Raw genomic sequence first — 27,115 nt, forward strand, 5'->3', positions numbered from 1 at the left:
GAACTTCATCTTAAAAGCCAAAAAATTATTCAGTCATGTACCTAAAAGTGTCAAATACATTTTATAGGTTACGAAGATTTTCAGAGGCATTTCTGCTTGAAAGAATTTATTATTCTGTGGCAGGATTCTACAATTTACCATTGACTACAAATACTGGCATGATTCAATTTAGGGTGAATTAAGATATTTTATGTATTATGATTACTATTATTAAATAAAACTGTAATTTTATATTATCTTATCATCTAATATAAAATTGAGTCACTTTGTCCATAAAATTTTCAAATGACAATAAAGCTTAGCTCTGTCTCTCTCTCCCTGTCTTCCTGCTAGGATAATGGTACCTGAAAATGCAATGTGGGCGTTTCTATTGCTTTACAATATATAGAATACCCCTCGTAAAATATTTCTTCTTCTGACTGTAGGAGAAACATCTTTAAATTTTGAAACATGTAACAAAACCATCATGGAAACAGCAGAGCATGTCAGATATCAATACTTGGGTATTCCTACGTATTTTTGTTAACAAAGTTGTATCAAACTTTGGGTATCCTTATATAAAAATAAAAAAAGCGTCAGATATTGAGTCGAGTCAAAAATCTATTAAAAAACTTACAGCTCGGAAGTAACGCAGGATGTCTGATCCTCTCATTGAATTAGTCGAACGTATCAGATTAATATGAAAATTAGTCATTATAAACCAATTTAGACGCATAGTTGGAGGAATTTTCTAGATATATGATGCTCAAAAATTATTTTCCTCGTGATTTCTCTCAAAAGTTTCAACAACAAAATTGAATGTGACGGAAAAATTTACTAAATCTTATATATTTGATACTGAAAAGTTTAAGAAACAATTGAAATATAAATTTTTTAGTCATCTAAGGATTGATCTATTATGTGAGAGAGAATAGAGAAAATATGTTTCTGTACAGCCGGTTGAATTTAATTTTCTCACCTATTATCGCAGATACAGAATGTGAAAATTGGCGATGGATCAAGGGTTTGTTGTGACTGTAATGGGGGCTGCCCCGAGAAATCGATTCATAAAGTACTTATACATGGTGGCAAAAGTGCTCAACAGAATATTCTTCGTTACATTATTCTGCAAATCTCAAAGTCCCAAAAGCCACTCTTGAAGTGAAATTCATTCTTTTTTGAGTAGGTAATATAAAAACATTTTAACTTCACCAGAAACCAAACGATAAAAGACAATTGTTTGACCTAACAATACTGCACAATTTTTGTATTGTTCTGATCACAACTCGAAAAGACACTCTGTAAACATAACTCTTTTTCCTATGTTTCCAGAAAAACTTTTTATTTCTTAGGGACCTTCCACATTTTCTGTGTATAACTACAATATATCAGTTCAGAAACCAATGTCGTGATTGTGCAATCATTTTTTATAGATTTTATAAAAACGTATTTCTAGTACAGATGTATGATTATTTATAGGTTATTCACAAATCAGATAGGGCAATAAATCAATCAGTTCACAATAAACGTACTTATATGTGCATCTTTAGCAACATCAGATTGTTATTTGCGTTATTTCTTCTAAGAAAAAAAAGCTATAATAGATGTTCGAAGACCTTGCATTTCTACACACTTCTGGAGTCTACGGAAGATATTTCTTTGAACTTGGAAGAGCATTGCAAGATTCTGCCTCATAGCTTGGTATGAACAGGAACAAAATGATAGATAGAATAGACTTCCATTGTGACGTTATGAAGCAGAATCTCGGAATGCTCTTCCAAAATCAAAAAAATATCCTCCGTAGACTGCTTCGAACATTTATCATAGTTTTTTTTGGTTTTTATTCGTTGAGTTGTAGGCTACCAACCAACCAACTAAGTTTTTCTACATATCAATTTTTTCCTTGTGCAAGTAACACGATGTTCAATTAGAAATGTTTGATAATTTTCTCCAGAATGTCTTTCTATGGCAAACGGTTGCCTGGCCATGTACAAGCTATCTAGAAATCTACATTTCTCCTAAACCATGAATTTTATCGAGCCAAACAAAGAGTACCCTCACCATAACGGTCGAATGTATAACTCAGCAAATATACTTCAATATAAGTTCTAATTTCGTTGCTTTGGTGTTTTGAAAAGGAACTACCTTTTATAAAAGTATAAAGTAAGACTGCACTGGAAGAGCCTACAATTGCGACTTGTGACTGACATACTGTGAGTTATTTGGTGTGCGGGATTGACTTATGTCATAGTTAAACTTCTGCTTATAATGCTACAAGAACTTTCGCCAATTTACTTTTTTACGTCAAAAGTTCCTGGTCGATAATTTAATAGTAAAAATAATACATTGAGAAACTTGGAGAATAATTTAGAAATTTAAAAAAAGTTTTGAAATAATCTCTCACTGCTCTCAGCATCACGTTCAAATATTGTCAATATTATAATTTTTTTCTAATGCTGTTTTTGCGAACTTTAACAACTCTTTTAAGTGAAAAGTGGATACTTCAAAAATGTATTATAGTTTTTTTTTTCGTTTGATAAGCCGTAAGCAAACAAACTGTATTTTCAATAAATAATTACAATTTATGATAATTCTCTCCAGAATGTCTCTTTATGGCGAATGGTTTCCTTGGCATGTACAACGGTTCAGAAATCTAGATATAGAAATCTCCTTATTAAATTTTATCAAGTTAAACAAAGAACCCCCTCATCTTGAGGTTCGAATGAATACTTTAAAATATTCACTTCAATAAAAGTTCTGATTTGGCAAATTTGGTGTTTCAAAAAGGAAAATATATTTATATAATAGAAAAATATAAAATAAGACTGCACTATGAAATCAAATAATTGCGACTTGTGACTGACAAGCTATGAAGCTTTTGGTGTGCGGAATTGATTGACATCAAGGTTATACTTCTGCTCAAAATGCTGCAAGAGCTGTCGCTAATTAACTCTTTTTATTCTCAACAAAAGTTCCTCTTCGATAATTTAACAACAATCATGATGCATTGAGGGCCTGTGAAGAGCAATTTTGAAATTCTAATAGAATCTTCCAAAAAATATCTCATAGTTACCAGCATCATCTTCAAATATTATCAATATTCTAATTTCTTTTTATGCTAGAAATGAGTTATCGACTCGAGTCCTTTTTAGAGCCATATTATCTATTCTTACCAACTTCCCTTCGAAGTTTTCCTTTTTCTTGTATTTTCCTACTTAGTTAATTCATTTTTCATCAAATCTTGTCATGTTACTTGTGTTAGCTTTTTTTCTTATCCTATTCAAATTTGCATACCTTCATTTCAGTTTAATATTATTCTATATTTCCCAGATATATCCGAATACTTAAAACCTGGAACCGAAAGTTTAAGTGTGTGTGGGATTGACTGACATCATTGCTATGCTTCTGCTTATACTCCTGAAAAAAAAACTATCGTATAATCACTCTTTTTATTTCCATCCGTTAAGAGAACATTTCTGGTAAATGAGTTAACAGCAAAAATAGTGCATTGACGGCCTATGGAGTGTAATGTCAAAATTTCAATAAAACCTTCAGGTCTGTCACTCTTTTCATCACAATCCTCACATATCATCTATGCTCTAATTTCTTTCTATTTTCAGGTATCAAATTTAGATTCCAGCTTAATAAACCCATACTTTCCATTGTTTTTTCAGCTTCACCATGAGTTTCATTCCTTAATTCTTATTTTTTGTTAATTTTTCTCTCTCAATAATATTTTCCTCAAATGTGATTCTTCATTAAATTGGTTCTTTTTATGAGCATTTACTATGTGCGAATGTATCTGTTATCCCAAAAAAATTATGTCCTCAATTTGAAAAGTAGAAAACTTCAAATTTGAACATTTATACAAGACCTTGAATTTTGTTAAATTGGATTGTGAATATAATTCGTTTGATATCTTTCCTTAAGCTCCAGTTTACTTGGATTTCTGTTTAAATAATTCCATCAAATTTTTCTTTGGTGGGATTATTATATTTACCCATCCACTTCAGTTTGAATTTTAAATAAGTTTCCCGATACAGATGGATAATTCACAAAGTTGTTTGCTAGCTATCCACTTTCTCATTATTAAATATTCCTCGATGAGCTTTTATCCAACCAAACTTAATTTGTTTGTTAACCGGTCCCAGATCTTCAAGTTTAATTAGTATATCTTTAATTATAAAATTCATGTTGTCTCTGCCAGAAATATTTTGAATTTTACTTGGAATACTTTTGCTGACTGATACATTTCTTATTTATTAATATACGAGGCCGGTTTGATAAAAAAGTGATTATTCAGCTGCTGTGATTGAATTGTTTATTATGTCACTTATGCATATAATACTGATGATGCTATAATTGATGATGAAATTGATTGACTGATGAAACCCGTACCGTGTTATTACCAATCATGGAATAAAAGTATGTGAGATAGCTAATACAGAAAAGATTTCAACCGAATAGGTACGCAATATCTGGCATGGAAAGTTATATTTAAAAAAGTCATTTTCAAGGTGCGTGCCGCAATTACTTAATGCGGATCAAAACATCAGATATATGCAAAATTCTGAGAAATTTCTGGATACATTCGAACGTAATCCAAGTGAATTCTTTCGCTATATGAAACAGTAGATGAAACTTGGTTACACTTTATACCCTAGAATAAAAAACGTGCTCTCATTTTTTCGGCCAAAAAGGTTATAATCGTAGTGATGTGGAAATCCAAACTTGTAATCCATATTGATTGCCATGTTCTAGGCCCGAACTTTGAAGCAACGAATGCATTTATTGAGGAAAATGTTTTGTTCCTTGACAATAATGAACCTGTCCATTTATCTACTATTATTGAGGTAAATTAGCCGAACTACGTTACGATTTATTGACTTATAGCTATATTCACCTGATTCAGCTTCCCCTTATCAACTTTGTTATTATTTAGCCCAAAATATGGCTTATTGAATAGCGATTTTAGACATTTTATGGATAAGATTGACAAAAATAAAACTTGTTCAGGTGAGCGTGTACAGTTAGAAAAAGAATATTTTAATAGATAACCTCGTAGTGCAAAATAAGATGACAAACTAGCCTGAACACTATTCATCTAGGTTGAAAACACAATAGCTGCTTGATTCAATATCATGAGCTCGATATACAATAAAAATATGTTCATTAATAGCTTTAGAAGAAATAATAACTAAAATAGTTTCACATAAATACGTAAAAGTGTGAGCACCATCAATAACACCGCAGACTTGAAAACGATATGCGAGTGGCGTCATATTCGCAAATCTTAAATTAAGAAGTGTCAGGTCAGGTGACCGTGGAAGTCCTGTCTTTGTTTCCCTTATGACTAATTCAGCCAACGGGTAGAGTGACGTTCAGCCAATCGCACCATTATGTGAAGTGATGCTCCATCTTGCTGAACAATGGAGTTCTTTGGTCCATTTTCTTCCAATTGGGGAATGAATCATGACGGTAGAACAACCAGTTACAGTTGATTCTCAGAAAAGTGAGGACTGTATACTTTTTGGTACAAAAGCCCTCAATTCAGAAGAATCTTGATACATTTGTACCATCGCGTGAGGATCTTCTGATCTTCAGTTCCACAAATTATGGGTTTAAATGTACTGAGTAACATATTGCTACAAAAACCATAGTCTGCATGCATGCCTGTAATAACTATATACGATAATTGAATGAGATTAAAAGTATCAAACTGTCCAAAAACAGTTACAGTAAATTAGTATTCACGACAACTGAATCCTTAGGGGTTAAGGGATTCTGAACTGATGTAGATTAATCTTGTTATAATTGTACCATCATTGAGTATTGAGGCACCTTTATCAACAAAAACCCTGATTTGCAGGTTTGTATCAACTACAGAAGATGAGAGCGAGACTCTAGAAATCGTTACAGAAATTGCTAATGTACAGTTAACCTTACGAACATATATCTTTGGGTAGCAACTTCCACACTTGTTCAACCCTATTCTTACTAACTTTTGATTACACAATACTTTCCCTTCCATAAATACAGCTGGCATTTTCATACTGATGTTACCGTCTTTGAATGTTATTATTGTTTGATTAATAATAACTACGTTGTCAAGTAATTACAGATTCCGTCTTTTCAAATTGTAGAAAGAGTTTTCTGATTTCTTTTTGATATATCCGCGGCTGCCTGACAGCATATAATTGGTCACTAGTCCCAGCAAACAAAACTCTACACAACGTAAAATCATTCGAGGAATGTTCAACTCACGACAAGCTTTACGAACGGAGTTACCAGTGAACAATTTTAGCACTCGCATAACGCTTTCTTCACCAACTTTTGGTCATTCCATGCTATTTATTAAATAAATGCAGTCGCTGATGTTATCGTTTTTGAATGTTATGGACGCTTAAAGAATTATAATCGAGGACAGGTTGTTCATAAACTGGAAATTTCTTTTTTGCAAACTGTTTAACACAAAAGAATTTATCTTCTAAAATCGATTTTGTAATGATTGTGGCATAGATTGCTTAGTATTGACAATAAACAGAAATGTACTCATATAGGCTATTATTTGAAACTAGTTTAGATTGTACTTTGAGTTTGTTGTGAGGGGTTTTTACCTAACTATTCATTTCTAGACAGGATATTAATAGATTGCCAAAAATAACACATTTCTAAATTTTCAGCATGTTCAGAAGTGTTAAAATTCGCAGAACTCGTTGTTGAAACTAACGAAAAATTGAAATTATTAATCTAGATTTATCTAGATGCAGTAGCAATGATCAATATGTAATTCTATAGAACACATTGAATTAAATAACTAATTGAGCTATATATTTATCCACAGTTGCATATAAGCAATCATAAGGTAAATTTTTATTCGAAAGAAAATAATTGGAAGCATCAAATGATTATTTTTTTTCTCGGAAAACTGGGTTAACTACAATTTGCCAGTTTGAACTGAGGGAAATGATTTAATGTATTTTTTCCTTCTGATTGAATTCTGCCCATTTGAAAAAGGCGATTAGGAGTGTACAGTAATTACAAAAATTTCTTATTGTCATTAATCATATCTGCTGATCGTATATTCAACGTTGCTTAATTAACATGAAAGTGTGATGATTTTCACTAGAAAAAATTACCATGATCATAAAAGAACATAGCTTACTTATCTCCGTATCCAAATTTTAGCACTTCGACTGCAAACCGAGTATTTTAAAAGCGACCATCAGAGCCAAAACTCTTTTTTATCACAATTAAAGTAGAATTTAAAGAAGTATTCTACACAAAGTAATATTTTTCACTTACTTCAACATCAGATGCTAAGTAACAAACCATTTTATGCAAGCTGGCCGATATGTACAGGGAAAAAAATGTCAAATCATGTATTCCAGCGTATATAAATGGCCTATACAACAAAATTTTGATCGATACGCCACGTGTATCTTATAATTACTATAATCCCTCGGTCCTAATAGAAAGAATACATGATTTGACATTTTCCCTGTATATATCGGCCTGCTTACACAAAATTTGTGATGTGTTACTTAGCATTTGAAGTTGAAGTTAGTGATAAAAATTACACAACAAATTATTTTGTGTAGAATGCTTCTTTAAAACTCATATAATTTCAATATACTATACTTTTGAAATATTTTTTATTCAGTTATTTGTATTCTATTCTCAAATAAAATGTTCACATTTGTTGTATATTTTTGCTAAAACTATTTCTTTTTTTAAATATACATCCTGAACGGCAGCATCATAAAAAATATGCGCAGTCCACACAGACCACGGCTACTTGAGTCCCATAACAAAATAAGGCTAAATGTTATTGCTTGGCGTACACATTGCCAGTTATATAGAATAAACCGTGTATACCCAAAGAAACACGCAGTTTTTTAAGATATCCCAAATAAAATGAGACCTAATATGTTAGTAAGTTATGTTATTAAGATGATTTTTACATCATTTAGGAAGTGAGGAGGAGTTCTATCGTGCATGAACCATATCTCACTGCGAATGTTTAGAGGAATATCACATAAGAAATTCTAAGTATCGCTGACCAGTCAGGTTACTATCAAAAAAATATGGACCTACTTAAAAGCTTGGTATTTGCAACATCGAATGCTCTTCAAATTTCAATGAAATGTCCTCCGTAGACTCCAGAAGTGTAGAAGTGCAAGATGCCCACTTCGAACCATCATTACTAATTTTTTTTACTTTTATTTTATAAGTTTTAGGCAAACTAACTGAATTTTTCGATATTCCATTTTTGTGAATAACACGATGATCGACAGTATGCAGATCAGTCCAGAAATGTTTGATTGTGTTTTAATACCTCCTGTAAGTATTTTCAATAAATAATTGAGGCGTTCCTTAGAAAAAAGACCATAGTCCAGTTTTGACTTTTTTGAGAAAGTAGAAAAACTTTATGTCGCCCCACGTCTTGCATAATTTGGTTCTGTCTTATATACGACATATTTTATTTTATAATTAACGAATGTCGGCCAAAAAAAAATTGATCAAAATTTTGGTGATATTTCAAATAACATACTTTTCCCTTTTACCTCCACTCTTATCTTAAAAAACAACACTGCACTGTTACTAAACGATTTCATTCTGTCATTTCCTTCTTCCGCATTTTGTTCATCATCACTTGTATTACTAACTTTTCTGGTTCTACGGCGAAGCGGAGCATTTATGGATATTAAGCCAACTAAATAAGAATATTGTTCATCCTTTGACGCGATGTTATTAAACAGAGTTATCAAAGTCTGTCGATCATTCTCGTTAATATTTTGAAAGCACTTTAAACACGAACACCTAAAACAAAAGATCTATTCAATAATAACTTGAATACTTAGACAAGTTTTTCCACATGATTTATATGTGCCACACCACGTACTTCTTTTTCTTTTATAACTGTTTCTTTCTTTACATTTTTTTTTCTTTTTATACCAACTTGTAACATTATTTTTATCACAAGTATCGTTAATACACGCCATCAGACAGACCTGGACTATGGTGCTTTTGCAGGAATTCGGTTGGATTATGGCTGTTTTTTTTGTAATCTTTAGTCCCTTCAAAAGTTACGGATTGTTAACCATTGGGCATGAGTCACGCCACTCCTGCCCTTCAGATTGTAATGTGGAATTATTTATTCCGTTAAAAACATACTACATGCATTGAGAATTCATAATGTTTCAGTGTATAATTTATAGAATATGCTTGAATATAAGTTCTGATTCCCCAACTTTGAATGCCTATAACTCAGACATTTTTTATATTATAGCATCATTTTTACGTCATCTACTCACTCCCGAATTTTTTGTATCAAGTCCTGGAACACCCTATATCTGAAAACAATGGATATTTTGAATGTTATTATTCAACCCGATCGAGAGGCGGTTGTGATTCTAAGAAAATAGAAACAAAATCCAGACGAGTCAAGAAAAAAGTCGGCTCCTAAATAAATGACTGTCGAATGTATGCGTCATTTATAAAAAATGGCGTCAATTTTCTAGCTTGGCAAAAAGGCCACTAATATATGACAGGAAGCAGGTTGGAGGTCTTCCACTAGTAAAGAGAAGAGGTTATTTACTCGCACGACGGGTTAAATCCAACATAAATTATTATTTTAGAACCGAGCTTGAGATACGCCTCTTCCCATTATCCTCTTATATCTAGGGGATTAGATTCTTGAAAAATAGTAATGTCCAAATCGAATGGCACTAGGATATTGAAAAAGATCGACGGATGAAGGAATGTATCACTAATCAATTACCAATATTCAGGGAATTCATAAAGTATTGTAATTTGCGGAAATTTCTGTTACTGATTTATATTCTACTCAACTCAATTGTCACAGCTGAAACCATTAGCAGGAGTTACAACACAAAAGTATATTATGAATAAAAGTCTTCGAAGAGATTCATAATATAAGGGTGTGGGACAAAAAATCCGTACATTTTTAGGCAGCTTAGTAAGTAAAGTAGGTGTTGACTAAGAATGTTTCCATCTTGTTTCATGAATAAAATAAAAACTTAAGAAATCGTTTGCGGTTGACCACTTTATAAGAATGGGAATAGCCAGACAAATGATTTACGACATCTGTCGACGTATTGAGGCAGGTATTTCTGTTAAAAGAATGTCAGAATCAGACAGAGAAGCAGAAGAATGTCGAAAAAAGAAAGAAGCTTTGGTTGAAGCGGCTCACTGTGAGCAACATTCTAAAAAAGCAGATTATAGTTCAAAACCCAAGAAAATCGGTTCTCAAATATTCTGAGAAGCATCTAATGGCACAAAACTCAGTGACAATGAGTTTTCGCCAATATAAGCTTGGAAATCATTAATGACGACGAGTCATATGTTACTTTTGACACAAAATTTCAACTCGAAAATGTTGGTATGTTTGTATGTATCTCGTGGTCGTCCTTCAGCATACATTTGTCCCTCTCGAAATGTTGTGACCGCCAAAATACGTGAAAAATAATGTGTTAGATCTAGATTAATATAGTTCATGAAGAAACAGCATCCTAAAGGAAGTTTTGTGTTTTGGCCAGATATGGTAACTGCTCATTATGTAAAGAATGTTGTGAAAGCTTTTGCAGAATTGCATATTCCTTGAGTCTAGGATTTTGAAGGTTGGAAACCAGCTACCTATGAATAATAATTGAAAAAGATAATTTTGTGAAAACTTCGTCAAACGCCAGAATCAGTATTTTATAATTTGAAAACAAAGATTAGGAAAGAAAGTCGACTGGATGCTGATTCAGTTATATAGAATGTTTGTAATTATAGAGTAGTACCAACCATTGTTTTATAGAGTAAAGTGCAGATAATTGAATTTAATAAGCAGTTTGTACGAATTTTTTGTCTCCACACTTTTAGATTACAATTTATATGAGGAATAAATTATAATTTGATTCGCGTTCTTTGAAATATGTTCAATGTTCGATTTTGTATAAGACTTATGTTGTCTCGTGACATAGTGTGAGCTTCGTGTACTTTGAATTAATATCCATGTGTAAGTTGACTGTGGCCAATAAGATTACCATGTGGTGTAAGACTGTTTCATTCTAGTTGACATATACTGCTTCACCTTGTCTTGCTTCCTTTTTTCAATCCTTCATCCCTTCCTATTATTTCCCTTCCACTACCACTGCTTCTTCATAATTTTCCATCCCTGTTGGGTCTTTCTCTTCGTCGTCCTTTTCAATATTCTGTTCTTGAACATCCGGCATATGTGGTCCAACCATCTCAATTTCGCTTTATACATTTTATCTCTAGCTGGCTTAATCTCTTCATGTTCCATTTCGTATCCAATCGTTTTTTGTTTCATTTTGTACTTTTAGAGGAATTTCATGTCCATTGCGTTTATGCAGGATGTTTGATTTTGAATCAGTGTCCATGTCTCTATGTACGGTATAGTAAATATCAAAACTGCCTTCACAATTCCCATTTGTATGGTTTTTGGTACTTGTTTTTCCTAAAAAATGATGCTTTCACTGCATCAAAAATTTTTAGGTTCTCTTTCATCCCCTGCTCTACTCTGCCAACGCTTTCTGCTGTTGCACCTACATATTTATGTATTTTTACTTCTTCAATTTTCTGTCCCTGGATTTTAATATACGAAATATTCCCAGAAATACCTGGCCTGACCTCGAGCTGGCGGTAGTTGTTCCAAAAATACCACTGTATTAGAAAATACATAATCTATACAGCATATGTTTCAATTTGGAAGATGCCACGTAGAACATAGAATCGGTATGGCACTTTGCTTTACATCCTTCTACTGAGCAGCACCAAAGAACTTTGTCATTGTGTCTCTTTTTTTAAATTTAATAACAAGCAATTTGTTTCTCTGCTGACTTGGCATAAAATCTACTGCCATTTTTAACTTGTCACAAACACCCACATCACGTTATCTGTTTGAAGAATGAAGAATTTTACAAATTACGGTTTACGCAAATTTTGTAAATTCAATTCTCTATTGTAAATTGCCCAGTACCAACCTAATATAAAAGTGCAATTTAAAGGGTTAAGAAATTCTAGGCTATAATTTTTGCATTCTCGAACTTCATAAAGAGGATTAGGTACTAAATTCCAGGTAATACTCTCAATGAATCCGTCACGAATTGTATTACGTAATCAAACTACCTTTTCGTTTACCTGAAATATTCCTGTCCAGACTTGGCGCATCTTTATCTCAACAGATTAAAAATCGTCAGGAATTGTAGCGCATCCATATATGTTGATGGAGTCGATGGAGAAATACATTGTGCAATTGCTTTTTTATCACCTGCCTGCTTGCCCCGACAGCGCCTTGACTAAACGCGATTATGATGGATAATTTTACGACTTTGCGTCTCATTAGAAAGCAAATTTAGATTGACAACACTACGAAGCTGCTTTGTGGCAAACCACTAAACGAAGGCTTGAATGGTTTTCTGTTCCTTTGTGCGCAGCGCATCTATGGTTCATTTAGCCATAGTTTCTGCGCTATATGTATCTGCTCTTATTGTTTTGTTATATTCAGGGGATTGTGTGAATGTTATTCAGTTGTAATTGGACTTGAAATGGAATTCATCACAAATTTATGGATTTACCTGGGCTTATGAAGATAATAGGGCTTCTGTGCTGGAAATTTGCTTTGACAATGATGGTACAATTTATTTCATAGCTATCCTGGCTAGGATAACATTCAACTGAATCTTTGAACTAGATTTTCCTCAGCAACTTTGAACGATCGGGTGAATTTATATTATCAAGAATCGATGTCAATACCTTAATTTCATATTTTCATGAGGTTGAGCAGAATCGACATCTTGAAGTAATATTTCTACTTTTGTTAAATGCTGAATACAAAATTCTATACAATTATCAAGGACTGATGATAATGAACTAATTGAAAATTTTTGTTTCAAAGCTCTTATCAATTATCTTTAAAAACCGGATACTTTTAGTTCGAACCACAAATCGACAATTTTCACTTTTTTGACTATCAAACATGTTTTCTAGTTTTTCCATTATTATTTCAGACATTCTTCCGATCGTTCATCTCTCGATGATTTTGTATATTTCCATTTTTACAATCACCAATATTTACGAATTTCGAAATTGAACTGATATTAATTAAATAATTGAAATTCAAACCAATTTATATTCGAAAATATTTATATGAATATGAAAGCGATATCACACATTGATGACCTTTCACCTGAATAGGTTCTCTATTAATAGCTCATGTTATGTCGTTATTCTGATATGAAAAACATCACAACACAAAAATATTTCCACTAGAAAAATTATGGATTTGGTATAGAAATCACAAAGATAATTACACCTGATTTTTTTATCAAATTGTAGTGGGTCATTTTTGGCTTGAAAACATAAATAGAAAAAGAAATCAATATGGATAACAATTGAAGAAGTTTATCTCTAGTATGGATGGTTGATAAATATTCACTCTTGTCTATGTCTAAATTGAAGCATACCTTATTAGATTGAAAAAAAATTTATCTGATTTGAATTTATTGCCGACCAATTATTCTACCTTTAAAAATGATTTAGCTGTATAACAACAAACAAAAATAAACCAAAATGGACTTTCTACAAAAATTATATTTAATTCATCATAAAGCCCTGTCTACCCGAAGCAGCAGGGTTGAGTCCCTATGATTTTTTGTTTCACGCATAAACTTGGCACGTTTTTTCTCATTATTCGCAATAGCTATCGCTTGGTGTACATTTTGTTCCTATTTGTTCCAATTATTCTGCTAACTCTTGCTTCCAGCTTCTCTTGGGCCCACCTCTCGTCGCTTTCTATTTGATCGTGCCTCATTCTACCCTTGTATTAAAACTATTTTAGCTTGGTGTCTTTTTTGTAGCAATTAATTAAATATTAATAAAAAGTGCGAAGAGGTTATTGGTGAAACGCAGTTTGGGTTTAAAAACGGGCTCGGTGCCAGGTAAACACTATTCTGTATGTAGTTACTGATTCAAAAATGCTATGATCAAAGAAAAGATGTCTTCATTTGCTTTATAGACTACCAAGAAGCGTTTGACTCCATTCGGCATGACTTACTGTTTGACATCCTAAAGAATGTTGATATCGATAGTAAAGACATCAGGATCATACAAAAGCTATATGCAGATCAAACAGAGGAACTGCGAACTAGCAGCTCTCTAACTACGGAACACCTTCAGATACTTAGGGGAGTCATAGGGATGCATACTTTCACCCATGCTATTTAAAATATACGTAGAACGAATTTTCCAGTTAAAAATTAATGGTTGAAATCAGTTGAAATCAACGAAATTGGAATCAAATACGGACTCACAATAAATGCGCATAAAACCAAACTAATGGTCATAAGCAGACAACAACACGGCGAAGCTTAATTACTGGTCAATGGAAATATAAATACCTTGGACGTATGTTAAATGAAAAATGGGTTTGCGACGAGGAAGTTAAAACTCGGATAGCAATCGCAAAAACAACTTTTACAAATTTTACTAACTTCCTAATCCACCGAGAAGCCTAAGATTTGGCCAATACTTTTGTATGGTGTGAAGACGTGATCCTTGAAAGTGAGATCCTTAAACAGAATAGAAGAAATGGAAATGTAGATGTTGCGCAGACTTCTGCGGATCCCATGGACCAAGCACATGACGAATGAAGAAGTACTGAGAAGAGGGGGTGTGGAAATAGAACTGATAGCGGTAATTAAACAACGAAAAGTGTCTTATTTGGGACACATCCTGCAAGGACCGAGATATTCAACTCTCAAGCTCATAATGACGGGAAATATCGAAGGAAGGAGAGGACCATTGCGTAAACAACATTTCTGGCTACGGGAGGATATAAAAGACTGGTGTGGCATTAGGAATGCGGCAACAATTTTCGACGTGGAGAAGGGGTGCATTCAAATAATAGATTAGAAGTTTTGAACAAGAGAACACCTACACGCTGCAAAGTATATGATACTTGAAGAAGAAGATTGAATACTCAATTCTTCCCTTACTGCTTCGTTCCTCGTGTTACTCCCTCCATTCACATCAAGTACTGTATCTCCATTGCTTGTATTCTGTTCTTTGTTTCTGTTTTTCAGTACTCAGCTTTCACTTCACACAACATATGTTAATGTTTACCGGTATACTGTCTTTTATACCGTTAATTTAGTTTTTTTCCTGCTTCTATGCCTGTGAATGACTTTGGAAGTGAATGATACAGTTCGTATGCACTAGATATTCTTCTTTCATTTATTCCCGCGTAGTCTATTTGTTCTCTTTATATTTTCACTTCTAAACAGTCGATCATTTCTACCTATTTATCTGCTTTCCGTTTATATACTTATATACCGATTTATAAACATTTCACCAATGGTGCATTCCAGCAGTTGTACTGGGCTCAACCTATTTTTTTGCATTCTCTTTTTATAGCTTCAATTATATTATCTGTTATGAGCAACGAGTACCTCACCTTGTCGTAGTACGTGTTTTATAATAAATCTTTGAGATTTTATGCTAAAATTCCAAAAATTTTTTGTGAGCCTAGGAAGGCAATATATTCTTCTTTTACTCTGATCTTTTCCATAAATTGTTCAATTATTAATGATCTTGTACACTGTGTTCTTCTTTAAACCCACTTTAAACTCACTCTGTAAATCCTCAATTACTGTCATCAGCTTTTTTTTAGTATATCTTCATGTAGTCTTAAGATAATACTTAATGAGGTGAAGTATTTATAATTTGTACAAATCCTGGTGTCTGTCTTCTTTTTTATGTATCAGAGTCAGAACTCCTAACTACCATTCGCTGGGGACTATGGTCGCTTTACTAGATTTATTGAATATTCTTAGTAAAAGTGTTTTCCCGTATTTCCATTACCATATAAATTAATCATAACTTCAACTAAATGAACGGATAGATATTACCAAGATGAGAGTCATTCTGATTTATTAGTTTCTTATGTCGATGCAAGAAATCTTCGAGCACATCTAATTAATTTGTAATTTTTCACAGTAATATCTAGTGTAATCATTCGATTATTACCAACCACCTCAAAAAATCAGGTAAATTCAAAATTGTTCATACAGTAACAAATTTCATCAGGAGACACGATGGGACTCTCTTGGCCTACCCACTAAACCACCATCTTCTGTCATCTCGGTCCAACCAGGAACTGTTGTGGTATTACTTCTGATTGGTGGATCTGTCAGTGTATGCTGTTCCGTTTCTAAGATATTATAAAAATGTGTGTTCGGTATTATCGGAGTCGTGTTCATATTACGTACACTCACGTGTCTGTACTGGAGATACCATTAGAAGTAGCCGTGTCCCGTCAGAAACTGAGTGATGCTGAAGTTCACATCTCCGAAGTTCCTTTCAGTCCCCAGTCTAAGGTCTTTTATTAGTCGTCGCGTTAAAACACCTGATTTTCACGAAATGTTACTATCATCCTTGTTAGGATTATCAGGGTAGCAGGTAATAAAATCTTCAGACTATTTCAAAACTCTAAGAGTTTTTTTCACACTTTTTGGACGGACCTATGACAATAAACTAGAACATTTTGACCTACCAGTTTATTTCGAAATGAAAATTTAGCTGTACAAAAATGTCATACAAATTATTTCATGGTTTCATAATAGTAAAATCTATTTTTTTTTTCAATTAGTAAACTATTTCTTAGTCTGATGAAATATGTAATCGTTCCTTTCTTAGTTTTTTTTGCAAACTCTAATTTATTATTGTTCAGGCTATCGGTGGAATGTGTGAAATAGCATTTGATTATTTCAGATCAATGATCTCTTTATGATTTTGTATATTTCCATTAGTATAAACAAAGATATTTACGGATTACGAAATTGTATTGATAATGATTGAATAATTGAAAATTAAACCAAACAATATACAAAAATATTTATATAAACTTGATATCGATATCACACATTGATGACATTTCACCTAACTAGGTTCCCTCTAATAGTTGCTATTATGTCGTTGTTCTGATCTGATAAACATAAAAAAATTATTAGAAAAATCAGGAAATTGATATAGAAATGAGTCAGTAACAATATTAAAAATATATGAACCAGATTATACCTCTATTACTGTTAATAATTCTTCCAAATTTAAAAACAAAAATATTTATTCATGTACGGAAAATTGACAAAACTTAGTGGAACCTCTAATAAATTGAAGCCGAAATATTAGTGTCATCAATCTACTTCTTTACGGTACGAGCTAATGGTAAAGTTCCAAGTAAATTGCCAATTAGCAGTGGTGTGTCTCAGTGTTCAGTTTTGGGCCAAGTTCTTTTTTTGATTTTCATCAATGATCTCACACACCTACGGGTCAATAGTTAATTCACAATTGTCTGTTTCGGCTTGTATTCACATTATGTATTCATAGAAGAATTGTTAAATTTAGGGAAATTCCACCGTAACGTAGGTGGTTGATTGATAGCACTGGTTAATGTTTGAGAGTTTAACTATGGAAATGTTTATTGAGTTTAAAAGTTAGATGCGGTCGCGACATCGCCGCTCTTCCTCGGATAATATATTGAAGTTGATGATATATAAATTTTAAATTTTTCCATTTTTTTTTAAATTATACTGTAAATGGTGTATGTTCTCCGCCTGGAATTTAGGGAATCATATCAGTTTTCAAATCGGAGGTATGATTTTCCAGGATAAACCAAGTTTCTTGATTTTTCCCAATCTTTCTCTTATTATTTTATTTTTTCTCTAGAAACTGATATCTTTTTTGTAATCCCCATATCAAAAAACCCTATCTGGAATTTGATTGGAATTAGGAACAAAATTTTTTTATTCCATTTCTATACCCCTTTAGGAATCATAAAACCGGTTTTGTAAGTTCAAATTTGATGTTTCATATCTGGCTTTGTATAATAATGGAAAAGCGGTTGTATTTATAAGTTCCATGTCAAAAAAAACTCATCCTGTAAACATAATGTCACCTTAATAATTTCTTCACAAGAGATTTGTATGTTTGATCCAAATTTCAAGAGTACATTAAGTTTGTCTAAAAACTCATTATAATTTGTCGTAAACAGTATCTTAAAATTGAAATAACCTCGCGCCTGGTACGAGCTAATGATAGAGTTTCAAATAAATTGCCAATTGGTAGTGATGTGCCTCAGGGTTCAGTTTTGGGTACAATTTTTTTTTATTTTCACAATGATCCTATGATCAATGGTCAATCCATTTCATTCGCGGATGACACCAGTATAACCTGGAGTAGTCCAGATATACAAGCTCTACATTCGACCATGGGCAATGATCTCATAACTATTATGTCATGGTCTGACGCAAACGGTTTCTGCTCAAACACTGAGAAAACTTTAGTTTTATCCTTTAAAGGAGCTTTAAAACCTCTAAAACTCAACGATGACTTAATACGTTCCCAAAACTCGATCAAATTTCTTGATCTACATGTTGACGGTGCCCTTCATATAGAAAACCTGACAAAAAATTATACTCTGCTTGTTTTGCGATTGAATCTGTGTTTGAACAGCACGATTCTCGTACTGTTTTAACAACTTACTACTCGTTATTCGAATCGCATTTTCGATATGGTTCGCCTTTCTGGGGGTCTTGTAGTTTGCACCTCTTCGATTCTATCTTCAAATTACCAAAAAAAAAACCATTCGTTATATTTATGATTTGAGTAGTAGAAAGCTTTGCGAATTATATTTTAAAAAACACAAAATTCTAACTCTGCCCGCTCTCTCCATTTTAGAATCTGTTTGTTTGGTTTCGCAATACCTACCCTACTAGAAGAAAGAAGTTGCATATTTACTTGACTATACCTACTAATCTGGTGAAAAATTCCATTATTTTGAGTGCGAGAAAATTTTTCAATCAGCTACCTTCTGAAATGAATTTTTATATTATGTAATATAAAATTATGTAACTTTGCCCATAAAATCTCACTCTCCCTCTCTCTTTGCGCTATCAATAAGAAATCATATGATATGCAGACGACTTTGAAAGGATCATAATAACTGGAGCTACCATAACTTCATCAAATTGAAAAAGACAATTTTAGTTTACTTAAGCTTATTTATAATTGTGGACTATTGTATTGTTGTCAAATAAGTCCATATTGAACATGTCCCAGTATGCAGAAAAATCATGTTATCTTGAATGGAAATAAAGGAAATAATATGGCCAGATGACAGGACTAATTTCAATCTGTTGAGATGTACTGAGAACGGTAGTTTACACGATTTTCATACCCCAACTGAAAGTTGTTGTTTTGTTATTCATTTAAGTGGAATTATCCGGAAAAAATAAAAAATATCTGTCACGTCTGGTTCAAGAAATATTTATCTACTAAACATCATTTTGGTATTAATACTATAAAAACGTAAAAATGAATAATTTTTGCTTACTTTTTATAGCTATTTGAATGAATTTCACTTATAATAGACCAACAGGAATCCCTAAAGATGTTTTCATCCCTAAATCTTTAATGTCGCTCTTCGAAAACCTTCAAATATTGATTGAAACGTTCTCCTTGTTCGTCACTTATACATCCCAAATATTCAGGGAAAAATCTAAAATGCTAGTGCAGAAAATGAATCTTTGAAGATTTGTTCACTCTCAACCTATGAAAGTTTTTCAATAAATCGATAACAACAACTTCAGATTTTTTATTAACAGATGAAAGGCTTTCAAACTGAGAATCTTTCATAATTTTATGGATTCGAAGGCCAAAAAATATACGCTCTTTCAGTTTTCCCACTGTAATGTTTGGCAAGTTTTTTTGTAAATACCAGAAAGCATCACTGTTTTTGTCAAGCGCCTTCTCAACATTTTTCATGAGCCCCAATTGGATGTGTAAAGGGGGTAGTGTGATGATATTAGGATCTACCAACAGCTCGTGCTTAATGGTCAGTTTCCTCGAAATGTCCTCATTTTGAATAAGTCATTATTTCCTTATTTAAACCTTTTGCTTCGCTCTGCAATCACATTAACATACCAATGACTTAAAGGTCGCCCAACAGTTTCCATCGAATCGTTTCATGCCTCTCTTCACAATTGACTACGTTTACTATTGATATGGACGGTTTGATATTACCATCGTGTGATAAAAAATATTTTAAACTTTATTTTGAAGAGTCTATGAAAGAGCGTGTTTTATCACAGTTTTGATTCATTGTTTCAAAAAGTTCCAGGATATCAGTACAATAATAATACCTTCTCTTTAGAAACATTCTGAATAAATGTTGCTTTAATTTCCGAAAAATGTTTTGGTAGTATTAAGTTCCATTGTTGTACCAACAAGCTCCACTTGAGATCGTTAATTGATTGTGGAGTTTTTCTTCAATGAGAACTGATCAGAAGCACTCAATTACCGGGACACAAGGGTATATCTTTCGAATGTAATACAGGCTTAAGGTGATATCAGACAGTTCACTTTTCGGTTCATTCGGATGAATGATCACACAAGTGAATGTTCTCTTTTTTTCATTCCACGCTTACAATACACACACAAAATGACAAAAAAAATGAACTTTATTCGCTCATTTCCTCGAATATGTCGTCAAACGAACTCGAGTGAACGTTCTCTTCGTGTTTATACGTTTCATTTTTCGTTCATTCGGGTGCGAGTGATTGATGCCGAATGCCGAAATTCAACATCGCTGGATTGATTCACTAACAAATTCATTTATCGCTGTTGATTCATTTAATACCTAGACGTTTCATTCTTAATGAAGGATGCTGAATGAAAGACAGAAATGAATAAAAAGTGAACCGCCTGATATCACCTTTAGTAACAGAAGACGGCGTATTTTTTTTTATATTCCAATATCTTCGTTACACAAAAGTAACAATCATTTTCATGTTTACTAGGCTCTTTCCATAGCATTGTTGATCCAAATGGAAGGACAACATTTTCTCCTAATAACCACTGGAGTAAGACGATTCTACAGCTCTCGCAAAACACATGAGGCACCCACTTTTCATCTAGATTTGCAATAGGAAAACCAAAATAATTCAAATACGCACTTTTTAACGAATCTCTTCTCTCTTTTGAAAATGTCCACAAACGTAACAAAAACTTTGTTTACACATTCTACTCGACATTTTAAATCAATCCGAAACAAGATAATGGTCGTTTGAAGCAAACTAATAAACAATAAACCACTTTAGGTAGTTAAAGAAAATATTTCTGAAAACATATTAAGGTTGAAAGAAACTGGATTAACATATTTATTTACATTTATTTTGGGGTATGAAAAAAGGTCAATTTTGTAAATTAGAGTAATCACATACGAGACCCATAATTTACATGAGCTCCATCTTGGTTCCAAGGAAATATGGGATGAAAAAAAAATTAGAAATGAGATTCGAATCCACATGCTAATAAGCTATAACTAATTTCAAAGGAGAAGGTATGCGCTATTGAAAAAGAATATTTTGTTATTAAGATTCTGTTTGGAACTCCTTCACAATATTTTTTATTGAATATGTTTCAAGTGTCTCCGTAATATGAACAGATTAATTGATATTAGGGATTTTAGGGAGTGTATTCATAAAATAACAACCAGTTAGCGATATTATACAACAAAATTAAGGATTTACTACATATTATATCATTTGAAATTCTAACCTAACAGTTGTATTTCGACTATTATTAACCCTTAGAGTTTTATAGTCAAGTATTCATTTATTAATTCTTCTCTTATTAATTATCTCTTGAACGCTTGATTTTTTTCGAAAGAAACAATTCTCCTAGACAAGTTTTTATGCATGTATATTAAAAAAATAACAAACAAACACAAAAATCTTTCGGTTATTTTTTTGATGTCTATTTTAAGTAAATCCCCTGAGATTTTCCGTTTGCGGAATAATTTCAGTATAATAAACAAGGTGCTTGAGGTTTTCAGATAAAAATTCATTATATTATAAATTCATCCAGTTTTTCTCGTTTCCAACAGAATGTCGGCAATATTTATGGAGTGTTTTACGCTTTTTAACAAAGTAATCATTTTGAAACTGAATATACTGTTTACACCAACACTAACAATTATACTGTCTGACTCGCGTTTCGATAACCAGAGACTGAAGGCAAACTGTTTTTTTCCGCTGATCGACGACGCGATAAAAAATTTTCCCGCCGATCGGCGACGATATAAAAATTTTTCTCGCCAACCGGCTACACGATAAGGATCCGCAAAGCACAATAAGGATCTTCCCATCGAGACGCGGATTGACCTTTAAATGTCTGAACCAACCGATAGATACTCTACTAACAACATTTTCGAATATCTGTGAATAAATACAACATTATGCATTGTGTTATTTTCTGCAGTCCAATGGAGAAAATTCCTTGCAATCGGAAAATTCGCATCTTAATCTTTTGTTTGTCAGTGAGCAGTCTCATCTAATCGAACTTCTGTTGTCCCCTCTTTTGTTTTATGATTTTCTAAATTGTATTTTCGCTTGGGTAACCATATATTTCTTATATTGTTACTGTTCTATTAACAGCAAATACAACTATTTTTTTTTAAACATCGAAACCTCATAGGATTTGTTGACACTTTTCTATACTAAACCAATTAATTGACAAGAATTACATTGAACAAATAGCGAAATATTTAAATGACTTTCTACTATCTGCAGATCCTATCTCTCACATTCTTGTTAAAATTCGTGATGATGAAGAAACGATCAAGAACTCATGATTTCGTTGATTTATTGTATTATAGAGAACTAACCTGCAACATAAATATGAGGTTGACAGTTGCCCATATCATTGCATGAGCAAAATATTTAAAATTTGTTTCTTTGGCCTGCTTTTCAAGTGTGCGTCTTTTGGTATCTTGCAGTTTGAGTTTCGGTAAAGGCGAACCATATCCCTGTATACCCTTGTATACTATACATTACAGTTGTTCTGTAGTCGGTGAATAATTGGTACAATTTTTCGAATAATTTTGATTTTCTCAATCAATTTCACTTTGAAATTAGTAACATCATCTCTTGGTGAAATTATGAATCTTCTCTCTTATTTGTAGCGCTGAACATTAATAAAACTTCACAGTTTGATTTGGAAATTTTAGAAGCTTTTCATATAAAAATTTAAATGAAGACCGAATGCTATATTATTGAATATTCTATCAATTTTTTATTGAATTGAAAAATTTGATTAAAAAATTCCATTTAACTCGACAAACTAGCAGAGTAAGTTAAAGGATGTGTGGTATCAAAGAATTTGGAAAAAAGTCCAAATAATCTATTCTAACAGATAAGGAATTTATAGGAAATGAGTATAAAAAAATGAGTTTCACATATTGATATTTTAGGCTCAGAATTATATTACGTGGGCTGAAAAGCCCTAGCATTTAGAAGACGTCATAAAATTGACACCTATTAGTCAAGTAGTTTTCGAAAAAATGGATAAAAAAGTATATCATATGTTAATAAAAATGCTGTTGGGGAAAAATGTATTAAAGTCCAGGTTTAGATTGATAAATAATGATCGAAAAATGTTATGCCGAATCTGAACAAGGTGAAATAATTACCTAGGACGATGCATGCAGTGGACATCACAAGAAGGGTGTCACTGACGGAAATCCACATAATAATTCAGTATAATCATAAATTGAAAACGACACGCAAGTTCACAATCTACTAATAACAACAAGGAATTGATATTTTTTAACGCCGAAATCCAGTCGAAGGTCAGCCGTGACGAACCGACTCCAAAGCAAGGAAAGACGTAAACATCGGCTAGCAAAGATATGGCATGTATTTTGGCATGCGATGGTATAGTATTCATTGACTATCTTAGGAAAGTAAAAACCATAAACAGCAACGTGACTCTTATGTAGCAATATTGGATAAAATCGCAGAAAAAGACCTCATTTGAAGAGTAATGTATTGTTTTAACAAAACGAAGTCACAAATCGATGAAAACGATGGTATACCAGATCTGACTCCTTGAATATTTTCTTAGACCTCAGGAGGATGCTTGCTGTATAAAAAATTTGCGCTGTTGTAGAGGTTATCACCGAAACTGAAGTCTATTTTGATAAAAGAGACAAATCGTTATAAAACAAATTGTGTCGATGAATTCAATGAAAAAAATTCTTGTATTCTAGCTTACAAACTTTCCAGTCTGCTTGTTATGTACGAATTGAGTCAATCAATGAATTAACTTGTATATTATTTGAAGTAGTCTCATATCACGTAAAGCAGTAAATACAAAGGCAGTTTGAGGGAGGAGTTTTGAATAGAAGAGTTTAAATTGATTTCGAACCGTGAGAAAAAATATTTTCTTGTTATGTAAAATAGTCCTTTTTCTCTACTACTATTTCTTCATTTCTATGAAATCTTGTGAATATGGCAGAGGAGGTAATAAATCATGACAGAGTTTGTCTAATTTTTTTGCAATATTAGCGGACGAATGGGCAGCGCATTGTCGTCATGAAGCGAAATATTTTTTTTTTCAAGAAATACATTCATTTTTCTCTTGAGTTTGGCATTATAACGAGTTAGCAAATGAGTATAAAATGGGCCAGTTATGGCTTTCCCTTTTTCCAATTAACAAAATAATATTCCAGAACTACGGAATTAATTGAAGACCTCCCAAGAAAAACGTTGCTACCGACATATTTGCCTTATCGGCGATTTTAGTGGAATAACATTCAATTTGACCTATGGACGTGGCTGGTAGTTTTCTGTGGTAGGACTAGTTGGCAAATCGCAGACATGTGATGTCACCATCTGGTTTAAAAACGGAAAACAACGAAAAACCAACGTCACAAAATGGAAAGGCGATAAAAGACGCATATTAAGAGAAGAAGGGAAAAGCTATGTGTCAAACAAAGGACACGAAAAACCTGGAAAACAATGACCATTGCTGGAAAGTGCAAAAACGTTGTATGTTATGTGGAATTGTTTTCTCATTTTACCAAGTGAAGAAAAGTAAACAAAAACTTAGTAATATTTCAACTTTATGTTTATAATTACCCAATAAATTTAGGATTTCCAGTTATGTTTAAACGGTAAATTTGTATCTATCACTTTAAAAATGCATTACCTTTGTTAGTCGTGAAATGTTTTTCTACAATATCTTTTTGTTGTTGCGTAATAAAACATATATATGTGTTGGTTTTGTTTGATTCGAGTGATTTCAATAAACAATTCTCGAACTTTCATAATTGTGACTCGGCTTCCTAAAAAAAAGGTTATCCTGTTGCATACACTGTTATTCCAAGGAAGTTTTCAATTGACGAAATTAAAGATTATTCGTGTGCATATACTTCTAAATACAGACTATCTTGGTACATGTTATGGCACGAAACACTTACAAGAGAATATCAACATGGTTTTTTCAATTGCTTCTCCACGTAAATAGTAATATGTCAACAACGTCAACAGTTTACTGTAAAGGAGTATCAAAACTAACTTATCCCTCCAATTGATGTGAAATTTTGCTGGATGACATCAGACACAAAAATATTGTCAACTTCAAAGGGTCACTTTTCAGTCAAACGCGCTCGAACAGTCAATGAAACTCAATGTGGAGTCCAAACATTGAAGCAAATGGTAGGGCACCACTGGAACGACGAATATATCGAGAGGGTATATCGACCAAATAACTGATGAAGAGTATAATAAAATATAAGGTCGAACAAAGGCTATATTGAGTAATTATATAGGATTAAAACTAAATTGATTAAACCCAAATTATCTATATACGAAACCGTCTTTTATAGAAAGCGCTGAAGTTTTCCGAGAAACACAAATTTTTACCACGGGATCGCTTGACTCTTAGTCATCAATAATATGTACATAATTGTCTCAAACAACCATCTTGCCTACGAAATTTACAGTTGGAAATATCCCAATTTTGTTGAGATTCCTCGTATAGTTGTACGACAAATGACAGTTTGGTAACACAGCAACAAAGACTTACTTTTCAGTACATTTGAGTAAACTGTTGTTTTGCTATTTTATATACAGAATGCCGATAATATGATCTCAAAATTTCTTGTTCCAAAATATTAAAAATCGACAAAAACATTCCTCATTCTGATATTTCAGGTGTAAATATTGGAATCAGAATATTTGGTAATAATTTCCGTACATTAAAATTGCAAACTTAAAATGATTAGATTCAACACTGGAGGTCAATAAATCCACAATAATTCAAATATCTCTTTTTTCGCAATGTAACAAATGTATATTTTGATGAAAAACAACATCTGATGAATCAATAAGAAATATTGAAACGTAAATCTCATAGGTCACATTCTTTTGATATTATTAATGAATAAAATCGAATGTTCTGTTTCATTTCTGCCCGATCACATGTTTGTCCTAGAACCACTGCTTCAGCGATGATTAAAATTATATATAAATTTGTTAATGAAAGTATTTAAAAATACCGATTAGATCCTATACACATATTCTAAAAAATTACCAAAATTTCATGATGTATTTATGTGAAGTATATCAAAATTCCTACCTTGGATGAAAATAGCAGAAAATAAAAACAACACGTCAAATTTTAATACATTTGTCATTTTTGTTTACAAAATCACCTCATCACATCTCACTCTGAACTTTATAATTGATTTATAATAATCACTTAACCATGTTAAAACTTTGAAATAAGTTCATTATATCGCGAACGCAAAACTTACGAAATGACGCGCTCCGAACTTGATACAAATCCTTTACACATGAAGTGCCCCTCGGCGAGATTCAGAGACAAATGAAGGAGCAATCCAGAATTGTACCACGATCCTGCCGGAGCCCTGCGCGCCTCGCTCTTTCTATTTCGCTTATCCCTGGTCCAAAAGGATTTTCGAAAATAGGGATGTAATAATTTATTAATTGGATGATGTTGGGGATTTGGGTAAGGCTTCAGAAAGGTTGATGATGGATATTGGGATAGAGTTTAGATTACTTATTTCTTTCAAGGGAATTGTCTTTTGTTCTACAGAATAAATGTACTATATGGTTTGAGAAAAATCTCCAAAAAATATGAACAGAATTGTCGACTAGAAAAAATAACAGTTTGTATAATCATAGATATCAATATTTAAAAATTTGTACATCAATTACACTTTTCTAATAAATTTGAAAATTTA

The 27,115-nt window shown here is 32.6% G+C and overlaps 1 protein-coding gene across 1 annotated transcript in view; it reads right to left on the reverse strand.

The window, feature by feature from the left end:
* Positions 1-26,780, reverse strand: part of LOC130446513 (uncharacterized) — a 107,048-nt gene extending 80,268 nt beyond the window's left edge. The window contains exon 1 of the mRNA XM_056782823.1: positions 26,488-26,780. Coding sequence (XP_056638801.1) covers positions 26,488-26,545 — 58 coding nt within the window. The 5' untranslated portion in view covers positions 26,546-26,780. The remainder of the gene's footprint in view (positions 1-26,487) is intronic.
* Between the last annotated feature and the right edge of the window lie 335 nt (positions 26,781-27,115).

This window comes from Diorhabda sublineata, chromosome 7 (assembly GCF_026230105.1).
Source record: "Diorhabda sublineata isolate icDioSubl1.1 chromosome 7, icDioSubl1.1, whole genome shotgun sequence".
Classification (NCBI taxonomy): Eukaryota; Metazoa; Arthropoda; class Insecta; order Coleoptera; family Chrysomelidae; genus Diorhabda; species Diorhabda sublineata.